Source organism: Topomyia yanbarensis, chromosome 2 (genome assembly GCF_030247195.1).
Source record: "Topomyia yanbarensis strain Yona2022 chromosome 2, ASM3024719v1, whole genome shotgun sequence".
In the NCBI taxonomy this organism is placed as follows: Eukaryota; Metazoa; Arthropoda; class Insecta; order Diptera; family Culicidae; genus Topomyia; species Topomyia yanbarensis.
The window spans coordinates 163120543-163134874 of record NC_080671.1 but is presented as its reverse complement, the minus strand read 5'-3'; the positions used below and the strand labels follow the sequence as shown (position 1 = coordinate 163134874).

Sequence of the window (14332 nt, the reverse complement as noted above, 5' to 3'; positions counted from 1 at the left end):
CGGAATGGTGCAATGAGAAGGGACCCACACCAAGATAATCTGGAAAGATTTATCAGATAAAGCACTCAGTAGCTCCCGTATTTTCCCCAAAAAATACGAGGAGTGCTTTTCATGTTTCATCGAGCGAATAGAATGGAACTGAGGCTCAGGCATGCACAAGCACGGTGCAGCTCCGTGTCCTATTGCTATGCACTGACTCATAATGTGTTAGCCTTAAATTCATTGAGCTAGTGCTTGCGCTGGTTTCCAATGAGATAGAGTTAGCAAGTAGCACGAGCACCGATGAGCGAGAGCCCTCGCTAGCACGGTGATAGCTAGCACGCTGCACGGAGCTATAGCTCAGCTATAGCAAAGCAGAGTAAAAAAACGTGTTTAATCCACCTAACAGTGTGATGAGACATTTCTTATAACTCTTATCACTCTTCGGATATTATATCGTTTGAGAGCATTTAGAACTTGATGCTTCGCGATGTTTTTGATAACACATACTAAATGGAATAGTGGCAGGACTCAGAGAATCGCTCAAATCAGCATAGGACAACATCAGTGCTAGAAATCTCAAACCAAATCAATGGGAAAGCGAAAAAATGGCCCATAAAATAGACATACCAACGAATTATTGTTTATGCTCTGTTAATAAAATATCTATATTGTGGTGGGAAAACTGATTTTTCCTAAAGGGGTTATATATGGTACTGAAACAAAAAAAAAACGATTTTTTTTAATCGATCTGAAGTTTATATTTTATTCAAATTTCCAACGCGACTGAGAACTAAGAAATCAACGCTTTTTCTTGAAAAAGGCGATACTAGCAGTGATACCATTCAAAGAAAATCAACAGTGTATATTTCCAGACTTGGTTTTATTTCTTATTTAAGAACTATTGTATTTTTTGCATCCTAGATTGCATGATTCAGTGATCGAAACCCAAAACTTCATAAAGTATTTGAAATTATTAAATTAAAATTTGTTTTTGCTATTGAAATTGACAAAATGATAGTATCGGCCCTTTGCCGATTGTTTACTTTTTTGGTCCCATCTATCAGCATTGAAGTATCGCCCTTGCGTTTTTTTACAATAACTACCGTTTTACACCACCGATTTCGTCCGGGTTTTTTTCAATAGAGATCATTGTTACTATTTACAGCTGGTATCAGTTTGATAATCCTAAAAAATACGAAAATAACAGTTTCGCCTCTAAACTGCTAGCAAAAAAAGTATCGCCCTGTTTGTTTGCATGGAACGTGGAGGGCGAAACTTTAAATAAACAAACAAAAATACAGTTTCGCCTGTTGTACTTTTTGCTGTAGTTTAAGAAAGCAATATCGTAGAATCTAAATTTTTAGGTTAATTTGTTGCGTTTCAAAGCCCTCATTCGCATGTAAGAAAAAAGCCCTATGTTTACATTTGTAAGTATCGCCCTTTTCACAAAAAAAAGCGTTGAAATGAAATCGCAGCTCCTGATATCACGCTATCTCTGAAGTGCATGCGTGCATAGTTCCAAATTTTACTTCGACATCGACTTTTTCTAAAGGTGACTTCCCAGTAGTATCCTTGATTTGATTTATTATCGCTAATCCTAATGCAAAAGAACAAATAAAAACCTCACGAAAACGAACCGTTTGGGAAAATCATCATCATTACTGGAATTTTCATTTTCACGAAACTTTTCGATAACCTTCCGTCACTTGCGTTAATGCACTGGGTGACAGGAAAAAAATGACCCCTATCGGCCCACCTCTGCGTCGATTCCTAGTCCCACCAGGAGTACTTGCACCAAATTTGAAACAAATCGGACAAGTCTAACTACCGGACCAACGGACCTGAAGTTTGTATGGGAATTTTCAATAATTTACAAGGAGAAAACCCACCAGCACGCATTTTCGCCGCTAGGTGGCACTGTATGCATCGTATTAATAAGAAATGAAAATGAAGATAAGAAGGATAATTGAATTGTCTACAACTTAGTCGAAGACTGCAAGTAAATCCGACTTTGTTAAAAGAAGTTATTGAACTTTTAACGAAGTGATGTCTTAGTCAGTTTTGCAAGGGGCCTGATAGTGCATGGTTGTGTATCAGTACTCGATTCACACGAACTAAACATTTTTGTGAAATAATCGTTAGGTTTAGCTCAATGGTATGTTCAGAAGAATTATAGTAAATAACACGAGTCATGCTTTGATTAGAAAATTTTAGTTCCACCTGTTACCGCATAGAGGGCGCCAACACTAACTTTTCAACGGAGAAAGATAGAAATTTGGTGTCTTCTACAAAGTTATAGAACAGGCATTTTTCAGTATTTCTTCTGAACATCTATCTCTCTTCTATTTTCTACATCTACTCTATCTCTCTTCTATGAAAAGTTAGTAGTGGCGCCCTCTATGCGGTCACAGGTGGAACTAAATTTTTCTAACCAAAACATAACTCCTATTATTTACTATAATTCTTGTAAACATACTATTCCGCTAAATCTAACCATTATTTCACATAAATATATATAGTTCGCGGTACTCGAGTACTGATACACAACCATGCACTGCTAGGCCCCATGCAAAACTGGCTCAGACATCACATCGTTAAAAGTTTAATAACTTCTTTTAACATAGCCGGATTTACTAGCAGTCTTCAACTAAGTTGTAGATAATTAAAATATCTTTCTTATTTTCACTTACAGTGATAATACGATGTATACAGTGCCCCCTAGCGGCGAAAATACGATCTAGTGAGTTTTCTTCATGTAAATTGTTGAAAAATCCAATATAAACTTCAGGCACGTTGGTCCGGTAGTTAGACTTGTCCGATTTGCTTCAAATTTGGTACAAGTACTCCTAGTGGGACTAGGAATCGGCTCAGGGGTGGGCCGATTGAGTTTTCAAAAATTCATCATTTTTCTGGGCAGCCTAGTGCACAGTGCTCTAAAAATCTAGCGAAATCGTCTTAGGGCACCAGCGGGTCTGTAAAGAATACAAAATATTAATTTCTATTCCATAATTTTCAGTTCAGCAATTCGAGAGATCGTGCTTACCGCAAGCCATGAAAAATAGACTACGTTGTGAAGCGATGGTCACTCTTTATTAAAAAATCACGGTTGAATAAAAAATAAAACTATTAAAAAATTTAAAATAGTTTATAATTTTCACAAACTTATTAGGAAAAATTGTTTAATAAGATTTCGTAATATTGTGTAGGAAAAAAGCTGAAAATTTGAAAATAAATCTGAGGATTATGATTGATTACAGAACTCTGGAATTTTCTATTGGAATGTTTTCAGGCAGGAATTTGATATTGATGCTATTAGACAACTGTGAAATCAAGACCAATAGATCAGTTACATATCGGGACCCCATTCCGACAATTTATCAAAAGTCCTCATGATGTTTACAACAACAGGTTATCAATCTACGGATCAGATAATGTAATATTGAATAAAATCAGTTTGCATCAATAAATTTTCAACTCCAATCCAATTTTTTTTGGTGTGGTAGCGGGGGGGCTGTACGGTGTTAAACCCCAAAACCTTCTCTTGGCTACGCCGTTGCTTGGAGTTATTTATTTCACTTTTCATTTTCCGAAAGGTTTCAGATCGATCCGATGGTCATAAGTTAGAAAAATTGCAGTCAGAAGGTTCGCATAAATGAACATTTTTGCACTGATAAGTTATCAAGTTCCTGCCAGACAACTTGGAAGTGTTCGGTGATTATTTCTAGCGGTTGTAGATAGAAAAATGAAATACAAAATTCGATTTATCGAAATAATGTTTGGCTTATTTCAATGGATTATTACTATATTGAACAATAAATAGGCGACGAAGAGTAATCAACAAACAACAAGCCATTACTTTTAAAGTATTCAAAATAGATATTTGAAGTCTTCAGTAAAGTTATTCGCAAAAGTAAGAGCTACAAATTTGCTGAAGACATCATTTCGATATAATCACTTCCAAGAAAATTTGTGAAAATATCTCACTCATAGGGGGATTAATCAGCAAAAGCACAATACCAAAAGAAAGGGCATATTACCTCCATTAAATTCTCCGAAGATACAATTGACCTAAAATAATCCGTTTTGGCATTAATAATAGATTACATGTTTTTGGTCATATTTCTGACAATGGGAAATGATAAAAATCTTTCGTCCGCATTTAGTGTTAAATATCTCTTTTGATAATAGTCCGATTTCAACAATCTATAGCTTGTTCGAAAGGTATTCGTTGAAGCTGTCTAAAAACATATAAATTAGTAATCTATATTGTCAATTCCGGCAGATAATTTAAAAAAACTGCAAAAAACTCCATTTTTACGCATTCAAACATTTATATCTTAAAAACTAAACATCAGAATCAAAAACAAATTAATAGCGTTCATACTGTTTTTTAGTTCTTTCATTTAAAATTGGTTTGGATAAGATCGGTTCAGCCATTGCTGAGAAACACGAATGAGAATTTGTCCGTTACATACACACACACACAGACACACACACACACACACAGACATTGTCCCAAATCGTCGAGCTGAGTCGATTGGTATATTAGACTCGGCCCTCCGGGCCTCGGAAAAAATCTTGAAAGTTTGAGCGAATTCTATACATTTCTTTTATAAGAAATGTAAAACGACGCGTTAGTGTGAGTGTGATGCCTGTATCGTTTTTTCAGCAACCTGTCACACATTCACCAATGCATAGTTCTTGCTTTGTCCTATTCTTTCGTTCCATAGCTTATACTACTGCACCGTTCTAGCTCATCGGACAAGCTTACCGTGCCATCTCATTGAGTTAACTCGTGCTAGCTGACTGAGCTAGCTCACCGAGCTTGCTCGTGCCAGCTTGCCGAGCTGGCTCATGGTGCTAGCTTATCGTGCTAACTCGTTGTGCTAGCTCTCCGAATCCTACAGCTCGAGCACGAAGGTTACCTAGCACGAGCGGTGTCAGTGCTTATTGTTTTTGGTTCGTTCAAAGCGGCCGCTCAGCTCGTGTTAGGATCTCGTGCTGTGCTTCATGCATCCCTGCTGAGGCTATCCGAAACGATGAAGTAATGGTCTGCGGGTAATGTTTCAAGTGTATACTGAATGGCAACTAGTTCTGCGGCGTAAACTGAAGCAGGGTCACGGAGTTTGTAGGAGGTGGTGAACTTTTGATTGAAAAGACCAATGGACACGTTTTAGCGATAGTGGACCCTTCGAGTTTTGATCCGTCAGTATAAAACATCTTAGAGCAGTCGACTTCTTGAAATTTACTATGAAAGATGCTTGGGATCACTTGCGAACGTATGTGATCCGGGGTTCCACGAAACTCGTCTTTCATGGATGTATTGAAGAATACAGTTGAATCAGAAGCATGAAGGAGATTTACACGGTTGGGATAATATGAAGAAGGATTGATATTTTGTGCCATGTAATCGAAGTACAAGGACATAAAACGGGTTTGAGAATTGAGCTCGACAAGCCTTTCGAAATTTGAAATTACTAACGGGTTCAAGATATCGCATCGTATGAGCAATCGATATGAGAGTTCCCAAACTCGATTATTTAAGCGGAAGAACGTCCGCAGACCGGTTATTGTACGGAGAAAGTTGATCCTTTGTTGGCACTTCTGTTTCAGATACCTAAAGCCTTGCTTCAGAACCTGAAGCAGGACCCAAATTCATTTTGGTCATTTGTAAGAAGCCGTAAGCAGTCGTCCGGAATCCCACAACGTGTTAGTTACAACGCAATTACAGCCGAGTCCCCGATTGAATCGGCAAATCTATTCTCATCCTTTTTTCAAAGTGTGCAAAGTAATAACCGACCACCTTTGTCTGAAGCATATTTGAATAGTCTGCCGTTGTTCGATTTGAATATGTCGCTATTCAATTTCTCGCCGCGTGATGTGGAGCTGAAGTTGCAGTCTATTGATGGTTCTAAGGGTGCTGGTCCGGATGGCTTACCGCCTATCTTCTTCAAGAGCTGTGCTGTAACGTTGGCTGTTCCTGCGAGTATAATTTTCAACAGGTCATTGTCCGAAGGAATTTTCCCGAGTGTCTGGAAGACAGCATCTATTACACCGATCCACAAGGCAGGTAGCATCCACGATGTTGAAAATTATCGAGCCATTTCAATTTTGAGCTGCTTACCGAAAATTTTTGAAAGCCTCGTTCATGATTTGCTGTACCCGAAGGTTCACCACATCATTTCCGAGTGGCAGCATGGATTTGTGAAAAAACGTTCGACGAGTACTAATCTTATGGCGTACGTTTCGTCACTTAGTAGCGCGCTTGGAAAACGTCAGCAGGTTGATGCCGTTTACGTTGATTTTGCAAAAGCGTTCGATAGGGTGCCTCATTTGTTAATCGTGGCCAAATTTGAGCGCATGGGACTTCCTGAGTGGTTGACACGGTGGATAATGTCATACCTCACCGAGCGTAGTGCATTTGTGCGCATAGATGAAACGAGATCATCTCCGTTTGTAATAGAGTCGGGTGTGCCTCAGGGTAGTCATTTGGGCCCGCTACTGTTTATTTTATTCGTAAACGATTTGTGCTCCGCTATACAGTCTCCTAAGTATATGTTTGCTGATGATCTGAAATTTTTCCGTGTAATTGCGTCGGCAGTCGATTGCTGTGCTATTCAAGCTGATATTGATATGCTGCTAAATTGGTGTACTCATAACGGGATGGAAGTAAATGTGCAAAAGTGCAATGTGATATCGTTCTGTCGAAACAGGCACGTCCTGACATTTGATTATAGAATGGCAGAAAGCAGTATCAACCGAGTTAATACGATAAAGGACCTAGGCATTCTCATCGATAACAAACTAAATTTCGCGCAGCACATTGCAATGACTACAGCCAAGGCCTATGCCGTGCTGGGGTTCATTAAACGAAACACGCAGCAATTCAGCGATATTTATTGCCTAAAAACGCTATTTTGTGCACTCGTGCGTAGCATCCTGGAGTACGGCGTGCTTGTGTGGGCACCCTATCATGCTGTTCAAATTAATCGCATCGAACGAATTCAGCGTCACTTTGTTCGTTACGCTCTGCGGTTACTACCTTGGACTGATCCTATTCGTCTACCGCCCTATGAACATCGATGCAATCTTCTACGTTTGCCAACTCTTGCAAGTCGGAGGATAATGCTGCAACGGCTCTTCGTGTTCGATCTTCTGGAAAACAATATAGATAGCCCGGAGTTGCTGAGCCAGCTCCGATTCAACGTACCACCTAGACCCACCAGACGAACTGATTTCTTTCGGTTACCGATGTATCGTACTCTTTTTTCACAAAACAATCCGTTCAATGTATGCTGTCGTAATTTTAATGATGTAGCTGACAAGTATGATTTTAACATTACTAAGACTACCTTTAAACATAGAATTATTATTAATTAAGGAACTGTCTGTACGAGAAAATCGAAGACCAGTATAAATAAATAAATAAATAATGTGACATCCTCAGGTTCCTTTAGAGTCGAACCAGACCCCGAGATATTTGAAAATTGAAACCTGAGCAATAGTTTGACCTACTAATTGAAGCTGTAGTAGCGCTGGTTCACGCTTCCTTGAAAATACGACTAACTCAGTTCCGTGGAGAACTCGATACCCAGCTGGAGGGCCAAATCAGACAAATTGTCCAAGGTATCTTGCAATGGTCCTTGCAGATCGACGGCTTTGGGTCCTGTAATTGAGACCATACTGTCATCTGCAAGCCGCCTTAGCATGCAAGATTTGACAAGATATTCGTCAATATCATTCACGTAAAAGTTATAGAGAAGGGGGCTTAGATATGAGCCCTGGGGAAGACCCATGTAGCTAATTCGTGATGTCGATAAATCACCATGCGAAAAATGCATATGTTTTTCAGACAGCAAGTTTAGCAAAAAGTTGTTTAGGGTCGGTGAAAGACTATGCTGGTGCAGCTTCTCCGAAAGAATTTTGATAGAAGCTGAATCAAAAGCCCCCTTTATATCTAGGAAACCTGATGCCATCTGCTCTTTGCTAGAACAAGCCATTTGAATTTCTGTTGAGAGCAACGCAAGACAATCGTTCGTCCCTTTGCCTTTGCGGAAACCAAATTGTGTATCTGACAGTGAGCCATTTGCTTCAACCCAATTATCGAGGCGAAACAAGATCATTTTCTCGAACAACTCTCGGATACAGGACAACATCGCAATCGGTCGATACGAGTTGAGGTCGGAGGCTGGTTTTCCTGGTTTTTGAATGGCGACCCTAATAAAAAATATTATAGACAAACTTCAACCCATTTATTCCGACGATACCACATATTGTTTGGATGATACCCTGAATAGATCGTTAGGCCCTTAAATCATACGATGTTTATTAGGGGATGACCTTCACTTGCCTTCAGAGCATTAGGGACAATACTACCCTTAAGAAACACATTAAATAAATTCAACAAGCATCTCTTGACAGAGTCTGGCAGATTCTTTAACAAGTTAAATTTGATTCTGTCTGGCCCTGTACCTTTATTGTTATATGACAAGAGAGCAAGTGAGAACTCCACCATCAAAAACGGTGTTTCGTTCGCGGTATCGTTAGGGAAGACGGCGCGGTAGTTCTTCTGTGCCGGGGTGGAATCCGGACAAACCTTTTTGGCAAAATCGGTTTGAATATTCCACGCTATCGTGAGTACTGTTTCGGTTTCGTAAGCACCGGGCCGTACTCCAAAGAGTGCTCATCGATGTTTCTCTCGTTAGTCCGTCGACGAACCGGCGCCAGTAGCTACGTTTTTTGGCTTTCATCAAACTCTTCATACGCGTTTTCACCATCGCGTACAGTCGGTAGCTAGCAACCCGTCGTCCCGGATGGTCTTATACGCGGCGGTCTTCTCCGCGTACACGTCTGAGCACTCTTTGCCCCACCATGGACTGGAAGGACACCCGCGATAGTTCGCGTCTGGTAAGTGTTTAGTCTGAGCTTGAATTGCGGTATCGACAATCAAGCCAGTCAGAAACCCGTACTCTTCCTCCGGAGGAAGCTCTTGTGTCGACTCAACTTTTCCGGGATCCATATCATTTCACTCGTGTTCAAAATGGTCATATTGAAGTTGTCGCAAAGCTCATGAATTGAGGTAGATCGATTATAGTCATGAAGGCAACCCCATACCGTACCGAGGGAGTTGAAGTCACCTAAAACCAGCCTCGGTGCAGAGAGGAGTTCCGCAATATCACAAAGCCGTCGGTGGCTAACTGAGGCTCCAGGGGGATGTAGGATGAAGCAATGCAAAGTCTGGTTTGGCAAGCGACAACTTCAATGCCTGGTGTCGAGGGGAGGTCGATTCGATTGAAAGAATAGCACTTTTCGATCCCCTAAAGCACTCCTGCGTAAGAGTCTTCTCGATCCAAGCGAATAATGTTAAAATCGTGGAAGTGTAGGTTTGTTTCTGAAGTAAGCCATGTCTCGCATAGTGCAAATGTATCGCATTTCAAGTTATTTAGAAAGATTTTAAAGGAATCGATTTTCGGAATAATGCTAATGAATAATCCATGACCTCGTTCGATGAATTAGCTATCAAAGGATTCAATCGCTGAAAGGGAGAGCCATTTCGCAGTGAACTGCATCAAGAATGTTTTTACTGCGGGGAGAAAGCTTATCAAGATGTTTTAAGGGGGTCAGAAATATTTAACGCTGTAAGAATACGGTCCACAATGTCAGAGAAATTTATTAAGCCAGCGCTGGTTTCTTTCTCAGTCTGAAATATAGGAACACTTTGGTTTTTGATGTTCCTAGAAGTGCTGGGAACTCCTTTTCCGAGCTCTGGTGACTGAGACCGGGAGCGACTTGCTTCGGTTTTGCAGCAGTACTTTCTTGAGTAGTTATTTTAGGGGGGCTATGAAGAGACACCTTCTGGCCTTTACGGCGAAGTTTAGGAGATGAAATGTTCCTCCTTTTTCTAATGCTTGTAAGCACAGAAGAAGATGCTCCCTCCTGGGGTTCATCACAGTCGCCTTCGTCAGTAGACAAGTTGGTTCGTAGATGTTCGTAGAGATAGGTGGCGTAGCTATCTTAAGCATTTCTGCAAAAGAACGCTTAGAGCGTTCCTGAAAGGAACGCTTAAGATTCTCCTCGCGCTGTTTGTACGCGGGACATGAAGGGAGATCATGTAGGTTTCCCCCACAGTAGAGACACTTTTCGATATCCCTATCACAGGAATCATCCGCATGATTCCCACCACATTTCCCACAACGGGTCTTATTGCTACAATGAGAGGCTGTGTGCCCCAATTGCTTGCAATTTGTAAAGTTCATGACCCGCGGCACAAAGAGGCGAACAGGTAGACGAACCTTGTCAAAGAGTAGGTAGTTGGGTAGAGCAGAACAGGCGAACGAGTCTGAGTTGACGTATATATTCTTGCCGTCAGCTGCGACTGATGCTGAATGGAAACTTTTGCACTCCAGGATCTTCACTGGCTTAAGAATGGGGTCTTTGAAACAGCCAGTCCCATATTTGAGCAGGTCCTCGCAACTCAGTCCCGAATCGGAAACGACTCCAATGACTTCAACCCTGTTAGCTGGAATATACACCCTGTACTCCTTCGTAAAGGGCCTGTAGCCAGCAATATCGTTTGCATGAGTTAAACTGTTAGCAGCTACCCGAAGCTTATAAGGGCGAATTTTCGATATCTCTGTCACGGCCGAATACCGATTCGTCAGAACCCGAGAAACACTTTTTTTCTTTGGTCCGGAAAAAGATCACGAAGGGCCCGGTGGCTGAGCTTGGATATACTTTGAGCCGGGGAGCCGATTTTGTTTCGACTTTCACCTTGAGATGAACCGCCGTCAGGGGAAATCATTTTTGCACGGGTCTATTGCTCAGTGAACGTTAGTAAAAAAACCAAGAAGGAAAAACGTAAACTAATACTTAACTTGTGTATGTAACGGTGTCCAGACGGCTTACTAGAAGAACACTGCTCCACTGGTCACTGACCGGCTAACGGTACTCAGAAACAGAAACACAAACGATGGGAAAAACACTGACACCTCGACGAAGCGGAAAGTGCGGAAGATAACCTTGAATGCGGATTAGCACTATTCTGTGTCGCTATAGACTGCACGGCAGTAAAACACTTCTGTCTTGAGTGAGCGCTCGAAAACGAATGACCTACACTTCTTGACAATATGGGAATCCAACTTCAGCTTTTCAAGCAAGGTTGAAAATGGTGAATGTTAGTAATTTTGGTGCACTGATTACCATCCAGATATTATATTACCAAAAACCGGAAGATCATGTTCCGGTTTTTGGTAATATAAAAATGAAGGTATACTTTTATTCTTCCGGAATAATGTATAAAGTTGGAAATGTTGTGAATTGCCTGGGAAGTCCGGGTAAATTTTCCGTAAAGGCTGAATCCCAAAACCATATACTTTTCTACAATATGGGAAGTAAATATGGTATTAATATATTAATATTTTACAGGCAGAACAAACATGATGGTTTGGCGTCGGATTAACATTTTTGAGTTAATGATAGAATTTGTGCTACGAAATTCAAAATGGATCAGACTTTACCTTACTGCTCAAGAAATTCATTACTGATGATGAATATTTGACATTTTAAAAACAATCATGCATGAAATTCCAATGTGCATGAGATCTCGATTATAAGAAAAGGAAAATCCCGGGTTACTCCGGAAAATTAATGCTACTAATGAACTACAATTACCAGATGAACTATACACAGATCATACGTTAACACAGCAAGTGTCATGGCTGTAAAAGCTTGGCCCACACAGTGCCATGAACTACCCTCGCGAACTGGTTCAACCCAGTGACACTTATTTTATGCACCAACTGCCCGGAACGCCACTCGACTCGTGTGAAACACATTGAATAAATAGCGTGGTAATGTTCGTTGATTGTGCGCTGTTATGTCACCCAAAAAGTTGCAAACAGTGTCGGCCGATGTCGACAGCGTGAGCATCAAAACAGACGTTTGATTTCACATAAAAAATAGCCTTAACAAAAAATAAAACTCCGTCAATCAACCTGCCCGGCTGTTCATATTGCCTTTTGAGCGTTGCATAGTCGGCTGCTTATTAATTATGCGTTTAACGTTTGGGTTCAATAGCGATCTTCGCGTGCACTCGTTTGACATCAGACCGGCATTCGCGTAATCCAGCAGACCTTCGGAATGGGGCGGGTGGGCCCTTCATGGGTTTTCATTGGAAGTTGCGCTGGATAAAGGGTACAAATTAGCAAGATGAGTTGTTATTTTTATAGATTATTACTATATCATCATGCTAAGTGACACACGCAGCTTAGATGTCGTGGTATAATTAATATTTACCTTTTACGATCTTGATGGCTAACAAAATGTACGACGATTATTTGGTGACCCATATGGTTGAAGGTTTAAGTTGCTAATATTTCTAGAAAACATGTCAAACTGTCAAGTGAGAGCCTATTTCTCTTTCAATTATTACAGCGTAATCACAGAAATTTAAAAAACATATCAGTATCTATCGAAATAGGCCGAATTATAGACAAAAGAGAAAATAAACAAATAGAGGCTCTCATTTGCACTTAGGATCTTTAAACATGTCTTTCAAGATTTTTCGTACAAATACATCCCCATACCTCTTTCAATTAAATTTATCTCAAATCTCCATTCGTGTCCTGTCTCTTTACAGCTCAGCAGGATCCCACCAATGTGTTCAACACTTCCTCCTGCCTAGAAAAACCATACCGCTGCCCGCATCCGAGAATTAAATTCTATCTTTACACAAGGCGAACCCAGCAAACTCCCGAGTTAATAAACGTGCTGAATCCGGAGTCCCTCTTCCACACCCACTGGAACCCGAAACATCCGGTGAAGATAGTAATCCATGGATTCGGAGGTGGCCGCAATCTTTCCCCAAGCCCGGATATGCGAAAGGCGTACTTTATCCGGGGCAACTATAACATCATCATCGTCGATTATGGGTCAGCGGTGACGGAACCGTGCCTAAGTCAGATCGAATGGGCTCCCCGCTTTGGTAGCCTGTGCGTTTCCCAGCTGGTCAAATATATTGCCTCGCATCCACGAGGCGTTCCACCGGACCGTATGCATCTGATTGGGTACAGCATTGGGGCGCATATTGCTGGCTTGGTGGCGAACTATATTAGCCCAGAGGAAGGAAAGCTAGGACGAATTACCGGCCTTGATCCAACCATATTTGTTTATGCCGGGACGAATACTTCGAGGGATTTGGATTCGAGTGATGCTCATTTTGTGGACATAATTCACACCGGAGCCGGTATCCTAGGGCAGTGGAGTGCAAATGGACATGCGGACTTCTACATGAACGGTGGAACCAGTCAACCTGGATGTGCGAGTAGTACGATATTTCGTAAGTGTAATAAAAGTTTAGGACAATATTCGGATTAACATTTCCCAAAATTTCCACCTCAGAAACTCTCGCTTGCGATCACACCAAGGTAACGCCATACTTCATCGAGTCAATCAACAGTGAAAAAGGTTTCTGGGCAGGTCCATGTTCTACGTTGGTGTCGTACCTGTTGGGTTGGTGCGAACCGAAAGATTCCGACTACGTTCTAATGGGAGAACACGTATCTCACAGGTAATTTACGACTATCAAACGGCCTTCCGGAAGCATTTTGAAAAAAATATGTCTTCTTTGTAGTGCTCGAGGAGTTTATTACGTCACAACGAATGCTAAACCGCCCTATGCCCGGGGCTTCCCGGGTAAGAACCGCCGGACTGCAAAGAACTCCGAATACGGCGGTGTACGACGCAGATGAAAACGCTACTGCCATCGGAATGTAATAATCAAGTGAAAGCATAATGGTTGTGATATCAATAACAAATACTGTTGTATACTTTAAGAAAACAGATATTCATCTAAAGCAGCAATTCCAGTGACATATAGTTAGTGAAACAATGCTTATAGTTCGTAGTAAAACTACCAGTAAGTGTTGTAGCACCAATCAAGTGTGATTAATGCTCGAAGGGAGCAGCTCTAATCCATGCAGGTAACCCAGTTGTAGGATTTAACGCCAATACGTTTGTCGTGAAGTTATAATTAAATCACAACCTGTAACTTCAAACCAGTAGGACGCCTTTCGCACCCTGACAGGCAATTATAGGCAACAGTCAAGCATAGAAAAGAAAAAAAAGCACTAACCCAGCAACTCGCCAAATAGTTGTAGATTTCAATTAAATATAACAAGTTATATAATTAGGGCAAAGATAGCGAAACTAGTGTTACCAGTTGCGATGAGGAATGCAGTTTACTAAACTAGCAGGTTACTATAATGGTAACCCTCGTCGAGTATAGTGTTGAAGTAGATAATACCTAAGGAATTTATTTTGTAATAAACGTTTAAAGAAGCATCAGAGTGTA

General features: G+C 40.9%; 1 protein-coding gene across 1 annotated transcript in view; it reads left to right on the top strand.

The window, feature by feature from the left end:
* The window catches only part of LOC131681954 (lipase member H), a 41725-nt gene extending 27393 nt beyond the window's left edge, over nucleotides 1-14332 (top strand). Inside the window, exons 2-4 of the mRNA XM_058963069.1 lie at nucleotides 12620-13318; nucleotides 13381-13549; nucleotides 13613-14332. Coding sequence (XP_058819052.1) covers nucleotides 12620-13318; nucleotides 13381-13549; nucleotides 13613-13730 — 986 coding nt within the window. The 3' untranslated portion in view covers nucleotides 13731-14332. The remainder of the gene's footprint in view (nucleotides 1-12619; nucleotides 13319-13380; nucleotides 13550-13612) is intronic.